At 44.5% G+C, this 15,288-nt stretch overlaps 2 protein-coding genes across 4 annotated transcripts in view; one reads left to right on the forward strand and one right to left on the reverse strand.

The window, feature by feature from the left end:
• The window catches only part of ATP13A1 (ATPase 13A1), a 35,332-nt gene extending 31,641 nt beyond the window's left edge, over positions 1 to 3,691 (reverse strand). Inside the window, exon 1 of the mRNA XM_081851683.1 lies at positions 3,368 to 3,691. Within this exon, the coding sequence (XP_081707809.1) occupies positions 3,368 to 3,676 (309 nt within the window). The 5' untranslated portion in view covers positions 3,677 to 3,691. The remainder of the gene's footprint in view (positions 1 to 3,367) is intronic.
• Positions 3,692 to 3,737: 46 nt separating this feature from the next.
• CHCHD5 (coiled-coil-helix-coiled-coil-helix domain containing 5) lies at positions 3,738 to 11,968 on the forward strand. 3 transcript variants are annotated; one of them, XM_081851894.1, is made up of 4 exons: positions 3,738 to 3,985; positions 4,845 to 4,985; positions 8,932 to 9,083; positions 11,688 to 11,968. In XM_081851894.1, the coding sequence occupies exons 1-3, from the start codon at positions 3,912 to 3,914 to the stop codon at positions 9,080 to 9,082; spliced, it is 366 nt and encodes a 121-aa protein (XP_081708020.1). In that variant the 5' UTR covers positions 3,738 to 3,911; the 3' UTR covers position 9,083; positions 11,688 to 11,968. The 3 variants fall into 3 exon arrangements, with proteins under 3 accessions (XP_081708020.1, XP_081708021.1, XP_081708022.1); XM_081851895.1 differs by having other exon boundaries at positions 3,872 to 3,985; positions 4,849 to 4,985; XM_081851896.1 differs by lacking the exon at positions 3,738 to 3,985 and adding an exon at positions 4,349 to 4,380.
• The last annotated feature ends 3,320 nt before the right edge of the window (positions 11,969 to 15,288 follow it).

The following is a 15,288-nucleotide window of genomic DNA, read 5'->3' on the forward strand; positions in this document are numbered from 1 at the left end:
CTACACCTAATGGCTTGGATTCTCTCTGTGGGAGTCTCTCCATAGAATCAGGAGGGATGGTGCATGAAATCACTGAAAACTGGGCAGAGGGTATGGAAAACTCTTCTTCCCCAAGCTTCCTTAAGTCACCTGACCTTAGGATCCAAGCAACTGCTTGCCACGTTCTAACCATTTTTGCTCAGAGGTAAGAAAGATCCTCCAGCTAATACCTGTGGGTCAATATGACTGCTAAGAATATGAATTTATTTAAAGATAATTATGAAAAATGTTGGATGGAAGTGAAAAAGGATTTAGAAATATGGTCAAAATTGAAGTTATCATTGCTGGGCCGAATTGCTGTGATAAAGATGAATGTATTGCCTAGGATGCTGTTTTTGTTTCAAACATTGCAAATTCTGGACAAGATGAACTGTTTCAAGAAATGGCAGAGAGATATTTCTAGATTTGTCTGGCAGGGCAAAAAGCCCAGAATAAAATTTAAAATACTAACTGATGCAAAAGAAAGAGGTGGATTTGCCCTGCCAGACCTTAAACTTTACTATGAATCAGCTGCATTTTGTTGGCTGAAAGAATGGCTGCTTCTTGAAAACACAGACATCTTGGATTTAGAAGGTTTCAATAATGTATTTGGGTGGCATGCATATTTGTGGTATGATAAGGTCAAAGCACATAAAGCGTTTAAAAATCATATTGTTAGGAAAGCATTGTTTAATGTTTGGACAAGATATAAGGAGTAACTTGAAAATAAAACCCCAAGATGGTTGTCACCGATGGAAGCGAAGGCTCAGAAAAAGCTCAGTATGGAGGCCAAATGGCCGAAATACTGGGAAATTTTGGAACAAGAGGGAGATAAATTAAAATTGCAGAGCTTTGAAAAACTAAAAAACAAAGTGCGAGATTGGCTTCATTATTATCAAATAATGGAGGCATATAATTTGGATAAGAAAATTGGCTTCCAGGTGGAAAAATCAAAATTAGAAACAAAACTGTTAGATCCCAAAACTAAGATTTTGTCAAGAATGTATAACTTGCTGTTGAAATGGAATACACAGGATGAAACGGTTAAATCTGTTATGATTAAATGGGCACAGGATGTTGGACATAACATTATGATGGCTGACCGGGAAAAGTTATGGACCACAGGTATGAAGTTTACAGCATGTAAAGAGAGAATATAATGAAAATGATTTACAGGTGGTACTTGACACCAGTCAAGCTTGCAAAAATTTATCATTTGCCCGATAATAAATGTTGGAAATGTAAAGAAATTGAAGGTACATTCTTTCACCTTTGGTGGACATGCCCAAAGATTAAGACCTTCTGGGAGATGATCTATAATGAAATAAAAAAGGTATTTAAATATACCTTCCAGAAGAAACCAGAGGCCTTTCTCTTGGGCATGGTCGGCCAATTGGTGCGAAAGGAGGATAGAACTTTTTTTATGTATGCCACAACAGCAGCAAGAATACTCATTGCAAAGTATTGGAAAACACAAGATCTACCCACCCGGGAAGAATGGCAGATGAAGGTGATGGAATACATGGAACTGGCTGAGATGACTGGCAGAATCCGGGACCAAGGAGAAGAGTTGGTGGAAGAAGATTGGAGAAAATTTAAAGTTTATCTTCAAAAATATTGTAAAATTAAGGATTGTTAGAAAGATGTTGGAAAAAGAAAATTATGTGGTTTTGGCAGAAATGACATAAAGGATTAAGTAAAAATGAATTGGTGAAAAAGAGAATGTAAAATTATAGTATAATAAGACAAATTATTAAGATAAAAACAAGGTTGGAAGGATTTGCTGAAACAATAATTTGAATTAGAATACAAAAATGGGAGGTGTGAGGAGGTCAAGGAAACAAGTAAAGGAAAGAAAGCTATGTAAAGGTTTGATTTGTTTTATTTTTTTTAATTGATTGTATTTTTTCTGTCTTTTTTATTTTTATTTTTTATTTTCCTTTTTCCTTTTGTAACCTTTAAAATTTGAATATTATTTTTTTAAAAAAGAAAGATCCTCCAGCTACATTGGGATTTACTTTTCAGTAAGCTTAGTTATGACAGCAGCTTAGATTTATAGTCCAGCCCCTAAATTTTACATACACTTGCCTTTTGTGTAGCAGAAGCCTTTTGTGTAAGAAACTTCCTTATACTGCTGTCAGACCGCTGGTCCATCTAGCCCACAGTACACAGGAAGAGCTCTCACTTAGCACTGCTACCTGCAATCCTTTAACTGGGAGTTGAACCTGGGACCTTCTGCATGCAGATCATGTGTTCCCCCTGAACTATGCTTATTACTTGCTTGAAAGGGAGCAAAGGAAGTGAAGCCTATGCAATTAAAGTTTAGGAATCTAAAAAGACCCAAAAAAACCAACAACAACCCCAAAACATTTTCTTGCATTTTAGAGAAATGAGGAAGCCCAGTGGTTTAAAGAAAGCAAACTTAGGGGTTAAATGTAGCTGTGAGAACCAGACGGCCTGCCACTTTCAAGGCCTTGGAAAGAGACGATTGAGCAAAGTTCACCAGATTACCACCCTTCCAACAAAGTTTTGACGCTGTGCCCAACAATACCACAAGCAGCAAAAAGTTATTTACAGCTTTGTCTCCCAGCTTAAAAATATGAAATAAAAAAGGATAAATATTCAGAGTGATCATTATCCATTTACTTATTTGCTATTGCCCACCTTTGAAATCAGCCAGACTTAACAATTAACAGAGGAATACACGCCACTCCAAAGCCTGCATATCAAACTGCAAGTTTTGAAATAAGGGAACATCCTGTGCTCCAGCTGTCTGAGTACCTCAACTGTGACAGTAACACATGTGGATCCAACTTTCATGCAGGGTAGATGTATGTTGGTAACATGTACATCACCATGTTACATGTATTTCATCATGCATGAAGTTTTTGTCATGGTGAAAAACTGAAAGTGGCCTTGACTGTCCAAATAATCACACACCAATTAAATTAATGGTCTATTTTGTCATGCAGCCAATTTTGCAAGCACAAATATTTTTCCTGCAAAACAGGTTCGATTACAAATTTTCTGTGCAACAGGGATACTCATGTAGGAAATTGTTACTTTCAAGACACCCCTACGATGACCTGGAATAAGCACAATCCACCATGTATGGCAGTATAACAAAGGGCAGGTTTTTAGACCAACCAACCACTTTAAAATTAGACAGCTGCCAGCCCTAGCTTACATTGACAGCAGAGTCTCCAAGCACAGATTCTGTTCTGGTAAAATGAAACGTGCGTGAAGAGGCCTTCCAACTGGTCACGTGAACAGCCCCTCCCCCCCCCGCCTCGAGGTCTCCTCCGCCCCTCCGCAAGGGCTTCCCGGGCCCTCCGGAGGCCCGACTCACCGCGCAGCAGTAGAGCAGGCAGTGGACGTGGACGCTCCAGAGGCCGGCCAGGGCGGTCAGCAGGTGGGCGGCGCCGATGGCGGCCAGGTAGAGCAGCGCGGCTTCGGGCGCCTCGGGGGGGGCGGCGGCGCCCCAGGCCCAGTCGCGGGCGCTGCGCCCCCAGAACCAGAGCCAGAGCGGGTAGAGCACGCAGAAGGGCAGCACCGTCCCCCACAGCAGCCGAGAGCGGCGCCGGTACGGAACCACGTCCTGCACCAGCTCGTCCCCGGGGCCCGGACCGGCCCCCGCCGCCGCCCCCGCCGCCGCCATCCTTCTCCCGGGACCCCGCGCCGCCACCGGCCAGCTCCGCGCGCGCCGCTTCCGCTTCCGGGGCAGCCGGCCCCGCCGCGAGCCCGGCAGGCGCGCAGCCCCCGCGCATGCGCAGCCCCCTCCCGCGGCGGTGGCGGGGCAGCGATACAACGTGGCCTTAGCGCGTCTTACGCGCCAGCGCCGCCATGGCCTCCAGTGTCATGGCTGCCCGAGAGAGCCTGGTACGCATGCGCAGATGGGGACACTCCCTCGGGAGGGAGCATGCGCGCCAGAGGACGGGATCCGGCCTCGGCGCTGCAGGAGCGACATGTGAGTGGGGCGTCTGAGCGGAAGCCCAGTGCGGTGGGAGGGAGGGAGAGCGCGGCCTAATGGTTAGGGCGCTTGGCTTGGGAGACCCCCAGGGCTCCAACACAAAGGCATCTTGCATCTTGATGCTGTGACATTTTTATGCCCCGAGACTACGGACAAAGAGCGGGATGCCCAATTAAGACATTAAACAAGCCCAAGGTCTGGTTGAAGAAGAATATTTTCGCCTGGCACCTAAAGGTGTGTAATGGAGGTGCCAGGCAAGTCTCCCTGGGGAGAGCATTTCGCAAAGGGGGGGCCAGCGCAGAGAAGGCCCCGTTCTCCTGCAGCCACCCTCCAGGCCTCACGTAGAGGAGGCTCACAAAGAAGGATGGTCAGAGGATGATCTCAGGGTCCAGGTAGGCTCATATGGGGCAGTCCTTGAGGTATTGCGGTCCTGAGCTGTTTATAATTCTGTGGTAAACCAAGTTATGCACTTCATGCTTCTAATGTTACAAAATGACTTGTAAAGAGCACTTAAAAAGAAAAGAGCATTGCATTTCCCCCATTAAAAAAAAAAAAATTCTAGAAATTTTACATTTACATCCTGATGTTAGCAATGCACTCCAAAGCAGTTCTTCCTACATGTTGGGTGCGATTTTTCCAGGAGCATGTGGAATAATGGCAAAGTCTGTGCATGGGAGAATGCACAGAGGGCCTCCAGTGATAACCACAAATGTCAGGGATTAGGGAGCATGGCTAATCTTTGAGGAGGCGGCAGAGACTCTGTAAATTACAGGGCTCTCCATGTACCTGCACTGGAATCCTATCCATGTTGGATCAGATGACTCTAATGAATGCTGTTGTGCCTCCATCCCGACAGGCAGGCGGCCCTGGAGGTGACCGCCCGGCATTGCCGAAAAGAAGCAGAGCAGTATGGCCAGTGTGTGGCTGCCAACCCTTCCTCCTGGCAGCAGGACTGTCACCAGCTCAAGCTTGAAATGGCCAAGTGCACGTCATCCCAGTAAGTTTCCAAGCAGGGCACCATTCCGTAGCACAAGACCATCTTGGTGCGATAAAACTTTGATGCGTCATTGTTGGGGGGGGGGCAACCCTCTGGTGCATGTTTTTCCCCCTCCCGCTTGGGGATCTACTTTCTTTTTTTTTAATAAAAAATAATATTTATTGGTATTTCAAAAAGTTACAAGAATAAAAAGGAAAGAAAAAGACAAACAGAAAATACAAAATACAAAAAAACAAAAACAATTAAAAACAAATCCATCATTCCATATCTTATCTATCATTTGCTTGTTTCCTTGACCTCCTCACACCTCCCTTTTTTGTATTCTAGTTCATTAGTTGTTTCAGCAAATCCTTTCCTTCTTTGTTTTTTCTTACTAATTTATCTTAATATATTGTAACTTTACATTCTGACCTGTTAACAATCCATTTTTACTCAATCCTTTATAACATTACTGCTAAAACCACATAGCTTCATTCCAGCATCCTTCTAACATTCCTTAATTTTACAATGTTTCTGTAGATAGTCTTTAAATTTCTTCCAATCTTCTTCTACCGACTCTTCTCCCTGGTCTCGGATCCTGCCAGTCATTTCCGCCAGTTCCATGTAATCCATCACCTTCATCTGCCATTCTTCCCGGGTGGGTAGATCTTGTGTCTTCCAATACTTTGCAGTAAGTATCCTTGCTGCTGTTGTAGCATACATAAAGAAATTTCTATCCTTCTTTAGCACCAATTGGCCGACCATGCCCAGGAGAAAGGCCTCTGGTTTCTTCAGGAAGGTATATTTAAATACCTTTTTCATTTCATTATAGATCATCTCCCAGAAAGCCTTAATCTTTGGGCACGTCCACCAAAGGTGAAAGAATGTTCCTTCAGTCTCTTTACATTTCCAACATTTATTATCAGACAAATGATATATTTTAGCAAGCTTGACTGGTGTCATGTACCACCTGTAAATCATTTTCATAATATTCTCTCTTAAGGCATTACATGCCGTGAACTTCATACCTGTGGTCCATAACTGTTCCCAGTCAGCCAACATAATGTTGTGTCCAACATCTTGAGCCCATTTAATCATAGCAGATTTCACCGTTTCATCTTGAGTGTTCCATTTCAACAGCAAGTTATACATTCTTGACAAAATCTTAGTTTTGGGATCTAACAGTTTTGTTTCTAATTTTGATTTTTCCACCTGGAAGCCAATTTTCTTATCCAAATTATATGCCTCCATTATTTGATAATAATGAAGCCAATCTCGCACTTTGTTTTTTAGTTTTTCAAAGCTCTGCAATTTTAATTTATCTCCCTCTTGTTCCAAAATTTCCCAATATTTCGGCCATTTGGCCCTCCATACTGAGCTTTTTCTGAGCCTTCGCTTCCATCGGTGACAACCATCTTGGGGTTTTATTTTCAAGTTACTCCTTATATCTTGTCCAAACATTAAACAATGCTTTCCTAACAATATGATTTTTAAACGCTTTATGTGCTTTGACCTTATCATACCACAAATATGCATGCCACCCAAATACATTATTGAAACCTTCTAAATCCAAGATGTCTGTGTTTTCAAGAAGCAGCCATTCTTTCAGCCAACAAAATGCAGCTGATTCATAGTAAAGTTTAAGGTCTGGCAGGGCAAATCCACCTCTTTCTTTTGCATCAGTTAGTATTTTAAATTTTATTCTGGGCTTCTTGCCCTGCCAGACAAATCTAGAAATATCTCTCTGCCACTTCTTGAAACAGTCCATTTTATCCAAAATTTGCAATGATTGAAACAAAAACAACATTCTTGTCAATACATTCATTTTTATAGCAGCGATACGGCCTAGCAAAGAAAGCTTCAAGTTTGACCATATTTCTAAATCCTTTTTCACTTCTGTCTAGCATTTTTCATAATTATCTTTAAATAAATGCACATTCTTAGCAGTCATATTAACCCCCAGGTATTTTACTTGCTTAACCAATGTTAAACCTAACAAATTCCTTCCAGTAGCACCTTAAAGACCAACTAAGTCAGTTCTTGGTATGAGCTTTCGTGTGCATGCACACTTCTTCAGATACACTGAAACAGAAGTTTCCAGACCCTTCTATATAGTGAGAAGGTGGGGAGGGGTATTACTCAGAAGGGTGGTGGGAATGGGTGATTGGCAGATAGCTGTGATGAGCCTGTTGACGACTCTTAAACCTTAAACCAATGTTAAACCTGTCTCCCTCTGAAACCTCTCTCTCTCGATCGGTGTTAGATTTTTTTCTCTAAAACCTTAGTTTTTTAACTTATTCAACTTGAATCCTGCAACCTGACCAAATTCTTGAATCAGTTCCAATACTCTTTTAGTACTAGATTCTGGCTCCTGTAATGTCAATACTAGGTCATCTGCAAATGCTTTCAATTTGTACTCTTTAGCTCTGACTTGTATACCTTGGGGATCTACTTTCAAAGCAATGACTGATGGCTGGATTTATACAGGATGCATAACACCAGGAAAGCCTGGCTTTGAATGCCGTGCTTAAAACACACATTAAACTGATGTGACTAGTAGCCTTCTAAGCAGGGCTTTTTCTAGTTCTGGCTCCTCCCAGGGGGGCACCATTGCCTTTGTAAGAGAACGAGGAGAGTTCTGGCACCTCTTTTTCTAGAAAAATAGCACTGCTTCTAAGCCACTGTGTGAGGGGGCCAGTGCATGTTGGAAGCCTACACGGGTAACGATTTCTCTGTGGTCTGCATTGTGTATAAATTAGGCCTGTGTCTGGGGAATGTCTATCCTGTACTCTGCCCCCAGCTAGAGAAAGGAAGTGATGTCTAAATTACTCCTATAATCCTCCTGTGGTTCTAATATAGAGACTGGGAACCTCAGGCCTCCAGATCTCACCCTCCACTGGATCTGGTCTATGCCATATTTGCTTTTGCCCGGATTTAATGTGTTCTTAACTGTGATATTGCAGAGGATGTAGTAGCCAATGGCTTTCTTGAAAGGGTAAGCTCCACCCACTTTTGCTTCTAGCCCTGCCCGCTACTTGCATGCAGCCCCTGGAAGGTTCCCCATGAGGGAGCATGTATTTCAGGACTACCTTTTGTTTGCAAGCCTTTTAGAATGGATGAGCTATTTCTGCACATGTACTGGTCAGGCAGAGTGCTTTTGAGTTACAAGAAGGGGCCAAAGTGTTGGCAAAGGGCTAAAGAAGATGAGTGGAAATGAGTTCGTAGGAAACTTGGGAGAGCTCTATGAGTTCAGGGGAAACCATAATGGGAGTTGGGGAAAATTATTGAAGACATATCTAGTGGCAGAATGGATAGGAGGCATTTGTGGAGGGGATCTGGGTCCATGACAATGTCCAAAGTGCTCAGTGTTCATTATCCCAGTAATCCATAAGTATAATAATTTATATTATCCCCATTTTGCAGGTGTGGGGACAAAGATTGAGATAAAGTGGTTTGCCAAAGGCTACTAAGTAAGTTCAGGGCCAAGTGAGAATTGAAGATGTTTTGGCTCACTCTCTTAGCAACTACAATGCACTAGCACTCAGAGACGCAGTTTGAGTGACACGCTAAGTCTAGGTGCACCATGAATGAACAAGCATACTGGTGCATTCTGCTACAGTGGTGCCTGCCTGTCCCTCTCTTTGCAAAGCTGGAAGGGAACAAACTCAAGCACTGGCTTAGTGTGACCCAATGGTCATGGTTTGCTTCTCTCTGAACAAATCATGAGCAAAAGCCACAAGTGCTGCTTGCTAATTGCTAATGCTAATTCTGTGCTTTGCTTTCTCTCAGCTTTGGGAAGGAGGGGAAGGCATGATTTTAGCACACTTGCTCATGAATGGTAAGCCACAGCTGAACTTACTGCGATGTATGTGCCAGGCCAAAGTGAGATCTTTCTCCGACCATTCAAACAAGAATATCTGTCAATTTTTCACCTTTTACACAACCACCTGTGTGGCTTTCATTGCAGCCCAATTGTACAGAAAATCCGCCACGATTGCGCTGAACCATTTGCTGCATTTGAACAGTGTCTTAAACTGAACCAGACGTCTGTAGTCAACTGCACTGAACATGTCCAGAAATTCCTGCTCTGTGCTGACCAGGTGAAACTGGCCACATAAGGTTGGTGCCCCAAACTGATATGTAAGAGGGCGCCCGCCCCCCACTCTCCATGTGCATGCATGTGTCATTCTTGGGAGGCCACTCTTATTTCCCCAGCAGTGATCCAGGAGTGTATTTTGTCAAACAAGCTAACCCACTAATCCAGTTGTGGCCGTTGTTAGAGTAAACACTTCTCTGTTTAAGCCATGCATGCTCGAGCCTGGAACTACAAAAATACACTTACATAGCTGTTCTTTACAAACAATTCCAAAGGGGGAAATATATCTCTCACTTGAGCCTTTGTTCTTCCTCTCCTATAAGCAGCACTCGATTACTGCTTAGTCGGCCTTCCAGGGACCAGATAAAATTGCACTGGCAGGGACTTCTTCTCACCTCTCGGTTGCCAAACAGCTCTCCTGTCCTAAGTTAGGCTTGGTAACAGTGTGCAAGCCTCCATCAGCCTTGAAAATAGAGAGTCCCCTGAGGCCTCCTGTTCCCCTGCTGTCTCCATCTTCTCTTCTAGGCACATATTTGGAAAACAGGCAGCCAGGATGTTTGCTGCTATTCTATTTCGAATCACATGCCCCTAAACTTAATCAGAAGCCAGTTCCTCTCTTATTATACGCAGACGATGCTGTCCTACTATCATTAACGAGCCTGGGTCTGAAACGTCTTATATCCTCACTGATCCCTTACTGCGAATGTAACAAACTCTCTATAAATTATGAGAAGACAAAAATTTTGGTCTTCTCGAATGGTTGGAAATTAGAGAAATGGAAAATAAGAGGGCAAGAAATCCAACAAGTGAAAATCCATAGGTATCTGGGAATCTTATTCCAGAGCAATTTAGGGTGGGTAACCCATCGCACAAATGCCATAAAACAGGCATAGTGCACCTCATCAGCAGTTGCCCGTTTTTATGATCAGATAGGTAATCAATTTATTCCTGCGGCCATTCAGATATTTCAAACAAAAGTGCAATCCCAGTTACTTTATGGAATCCCGCTATGGGTCCAAGCATATAACAGTGATTTAAAAAAAATTCATTCCAGCTTTTTGAGACGTATTCTTGGACTCCCAGCTGTGATCAAATATGAAACAATGTGTGCAGAAATAGGCATACACACACTGGAATATTGGGCATGGTCCACCTCAATAAAGTACTGGTTACGCTGCCACTTTCGCTGCCCTCCATCAAGTCTGCTCGCTGATTTGCTCAAAGACTCCTATAAATCAAGATGGTATCAGCACCTCGAAAAAAAGATTGAATCTTTAGGCATCGAGCTGGAGCCCCTGTACAACTCTAATGAGCAGTACATTTTTCATAATATCCTAACTAGACTAAAGGATGTCGAGAGACAAAATATTATGGCAGCTGTAAACAAAATTTGCTCCCCCACATTCTATGATTTAAATATCTTAGATAGTAGAGCCAATTACGTCACTAAATTAATAATCCCAGCCCAACGTAGGGCTTTTATGCTGGCCCGTTTAAATGTTTTTCCCTCAGCATTTGTCAGGGGAAGATATCAAAACGTTCCTAGAAACGAGATTCTGCAGATGCTCTATGAATGTCCCGGACACTGTAGAGCATATTCTCTTTCATTGCCCATTGCACAGTACGCTCCATCAACGCGTGCTGTCCCCTCTTTCGGGTGGTCTGGAACCCCAGCAAGGTAAATGTGTGGGACTTTACCTATCCGACGCTGACCAAAGGGTAACGGCGAGGGTAGCTGAGTTTTTGGCAGCAGTCCTCCAAGGAGCAGGTTAACAAGGAAAACCACTGATTTTATATGTATATATATATATATGTATGTAACCATCTGCTGCCTTTTTATATACATTTCAAGGTTTTTATATGTTATTTTCTCTTTTATGGTTTTATTTGCATAATGCCTAATAAAGGTTTGATAATAAGGCTATTCTATTTCCAAGGAGTCTTGTGGCACTGTAAAAGATGAACCACTTCATGATGGACTACACTTGCTCCGGGACGCGGGTGGCGCTGTGGGTAAAAGCCTCAGTGCCTAGGACTTGCTGATTGAAAGGTCGGCGGTTCGAATCCCCGCGGTGGGGTGCGCTCCCGTTGCTTGGTCCTAGTGCCTGCCAACCTAGCAGTTTGAAAGCACCCCCGGGTGCAAGTAGATAAATAGGGACCGCTTACTGATGGAAAGGTAAACGGCGTTTCCGTGTGCTGCGCTGGCTCGCCAGATGCAGCTTCGTCACGCTGGCCACGTGACCTGGAAGTGTCTCCGGACAGCGCTGACCCCCGGCCTCTTAAGTGAGATGGGCACACAACCCTAGAGTCGGACACGACTGGCCCATACGGGCAGGGGTACCTTTACCTTTACCTTTTACACTTGCTCCACTTCCACAATGCATTTGTTAGCCTCCTCCACACCCATTAAATCTGCTCTGGAGGGTTGGAGGGATCTCCAGAACGGTTTAGGGGGCATGTGGTGGAGAGGAGAGGGAGGAAAAGTCTCATTGTGCAAATGGACCTCCTTCCAGGGACACATCCCCCATTTTGCACCACGTTGAATTCCACCTGTTGTGATGTACTGTTTTGATAGGCCTTTCATTTGTGCTGTGTTTGTTCTTTGTCCCTCTCTCCTTCTCCTTCAGTACCAAAAAAGGTGATCTCCTCTGTGTTAACTCTGGGGTGTCGACTGGATTAAAGGTTCCTGTTTCCAGGAATGGCAACAACGTCATCCTCAAGATCTACTAAGTCACAAGAATTGCTTCCCGGTCCTGGAAGCTCATTTCTGCAGCCATGCCTGCCAATGCCATCTCAGTGTGGCACATTGAAGTGCAGCTTCTGATCAATCAACCATGGGAACCACATAGGCATGACCATGGTAGTCTCAGCTCCATCTGCAAAGCCAGCCCTGCCTCTTGGAGCCCAGTGTGTGCAATAAACTGCAGTCAAAGATCAGAACAGTCTCTTGTGGTTCTTTCAGTCTAATCGTCCAGTTTAGCAGCTGGTGCATGAAGTCTACCTACACATAACCTAAACCAGTTTCAAGGTGATCAGCAGGAGTTTGCAGGGAAATACATGGATGGGAACAGAAAGGAGTCTGGTTTTCTGCTTGTGGATCTTCCCTGCAAAATCCATGCAGCCTAAATTGTCATTTCTCCTTGAGCAGGGGACAGGAGGTAGATGTTTGCATCGTGTTTGCCCAGAGCCAGTAGAGGGCACTATCTCAGCAGGAGAACCATCTTGGTTCATGTGAAATAACTACCACCTTCTGGATGGATTAGCATCCCCACTGCACCTATAACCAGGCTGGAACAAGAGGAAAACAATCCCCTCTTTAGTCAAACGCATTGCATGGCCTGCATGGCTGGCTTCTCCTGGAGGCACTAAACCTGTGCTGGGGGTGTACCATCGAGATTGCAAACAAAAGCACTTCCTGACCAGAGCAATCTGGTGTGGCAGGGGAAATCATTCCCTTCCTTGCCTAGAGTCTGATGTGGTTCAGCTGAAACAAAGGTTGACTGTGTCCCTACGAACTAAGTTATGGTTAAAGGGTGCTGGTTAAAAGATTTTGAGTGTGACAGGTGCTGCCATTGCTTGATGCTGTTGCAAGTTTGTTTGTTGGCAAAATGTGGGTAGGGCAGCAGGAAGTGATAAAAGGAAAGTGTGCTTGTTTTCAGAGGAATGGATCAGAGTCTAAGCTTAGAATAACAACAGAAGGGTCCAAAGTCTTCTCCCCCTACTAGGAAGGGGGCTGGGAGCAGGGGCTTCGAGGATATTCTCCCAGCTCTCTGAGCATTTTAGGAAGACCACACTGCTTTCCTATGGGTCTGGAAGCTGACTTTTCCATTTTCTTTTGAGCAAATTATTTTCCCACTTCTAACTGGGACTGGCTATAATATTGCTGATCACATAAGTGGTTGCATAGTGCAAGGTGCTTAAGTCATATTTTGCTTGCAACATTTCTTCCAGGTGGCCACTCCGAGTTCTGTTTAAGAGGATGTGATGACCAAAATCCAGAGCTGGCAACAGACATAGGAGTTGGCATGTTTAAATTACCAGCATAGTCTGCTGACTACCTTAGTGCTGTAGTGCTAAATTGGGGCAATTTGAATCAAAGGTGAGATTTGTCCAGTGTGGAAGTGGTCCACAATTCATTGATCGGACTGTGCTTTTACCCTGATTCTTTCTCGCCTACCATGATCAAGAACTGAGATCAGCAGAGTCCCTGTGCAGCTTTCAGGCATCAGCACGTTGAACGCTAAAAATATACCAACCTCCATTTTGAAGCACCCTCGTCTAAGATGATTTCCTCTTGGGTTGCATTGGAGGTAATTGCTTCAGTCTACAGGAAATTAGCTGTACAAATTGCAACTTCATGTTGACTTATAACTAGCTTGTTCTGTTCTGTTGATTTCCACGGGGCACGAGAAACCATCTCTGGACTGGCTTCATTTAGTGTTCAAAAGTTCTGGAAAGAAGCCATACAGAAATGATCTAAGGGCTACAAAAGCTCTTTGGGTTGTTGTTTTGCCTCTGTTTTCTCCTTTGTGTGACATAAATAATAGTTTTTTCCCCCCAGAGCAGTGAAATGAAAGGTAATTTGTTTTTTTAAAAAACAGAACTCGGTGGTGTGATTCTTGCACTCGCATATGCAGTCATGTATGTCAATCCCACTCCCTTCTGCCCCAAAGTTTCAGCCCCCCATCTCTTCTGCCCCAAAGTTGTGGAGTCAGACTGGATGAGAACATGGCACCAAGCAGCTTTGTCAGTTGTCCCCTCTTCCCCGAGTGGAACTTTGCATGTGGACGCAGCCCAGATCAGAGCAAGTTCATGGTCAGCTCTGCCTTTAATTCCTCATCCAGAAAAATGTCCTCATTTTACACCCCGCTTCTCGCTCGCTATTGAGCATGCCCATTAATCAGCACCACAGCTCCTCGGGGGAGATGAATGCCTCTCTGTGAGACGGGCTCAGGGCGCTGGGGGAACGGCATTCCATGCACGTTGGTTTTGACTGGCTGACATCCAGCCGAAAGCAAGACAAGGCTCTTGGGTGTGAGCAGAGGAGAGCGGAGGAGCTGGACAGAGCAAAGAATCAAAGCCAGGAGTTCAAGATGTTTCCCGAGGATGAAATTTATCGGGGGTTTGTGGGCTGCTTCACACTCTTACCTAGCCTAATCAATGATCCGCTCTATCGATCCTGCACAACTGGTGCCTCATCAAGGCAAGTGCAGCCGTATGATGCAGCTGGCTGGGGGCCTGTCAACTTCCCTGTAGTACTGCCTCACTTTTTAAAAGCAGGTCCCTGGAGGGCAACCATTGTTGCCTGGTGGGCTGCAGTCGGCTTTCTGGGACCCAGGTTGTGCAGGCCGGATCTGAGGGAAAGAGGGTTTCTCTTCTAACTAGCACCAGCTTAGATGGTGCATCATCTCTGTGTTTTAGTAGGCTGGCCCATTCCAGTGAGATAGCGCAACAAGTACTGTCGTTGAAGAGCACAATTATTTGTTCTTTTACACACCCCCACCCCCCTGGTATTTCACCAATTGGCTTGAATCTCAAAAGAGCTGAAAGTGCAGACAGTTTATGTAGGCAAGCTTGGATTTGAGTTTTTGTTCTTGTTTAATTTCCAAATGCACATGCAAAGACACCCGCACAGCACAACACAACACTAGATTACAACGGGTATGAAAATGTAAGGGTCTCCCCTATCCCTCCCCAACCAGGCCTTGTATATGGAGTACACTGGCCAATGTGTGCCACTGGATGGATAGAAACTCTTTCAAAAGCTCATTCTGGACCCAAAATCTAGAGCAAATGCCTCTGCTGGAGGAGAACACTACAGAGAGGGTGCCACTCAGCAGGGTGTTCTGTGTTGACCTTCAACCATTCATTCTGGTGGGGTTTGCAAGGCTCTCCTCCTGCCCCACTGGATTGTGGCCCTGCAAATGTTGCTGGACTCTCAACTTTCATCAGCTCCAGCCAGCATGGCCATTGGTGACAGGGATAATGGGAGTTGTAGTCCACCTGGAGGTCCACAGCTTCCTGACCCATGAAAAAATGCTTTCTGTTTTGGTTACACCGTGTGTGCTGCAACCCTGCAACTTCCATTGAAGACAGGGAGACCACTGTGTGTAACAGGATGCAAACTGCAACTTTACCACACGTCCAAGCAGAAATAATTAGATTGTGGGCTGCAGATTGGAACCACAGTTAGGCAATAGGTTCTGAGAAGCTCTCCTGTGGCTCCCA

This window comes from Podarcis erhardii (genome assembly GCF_964252035.2).
Source record: "Podarcis erhardii genome assembly, chromosome: 2".
In the NCBI taxonomy this organism is placed as follows: domain Eukaryota; kingdom Metazoa; phylum Chordata; class Lepidosauria; order Squamata; family Lacertidae; genus Podarcis; species Podarcis erhardii.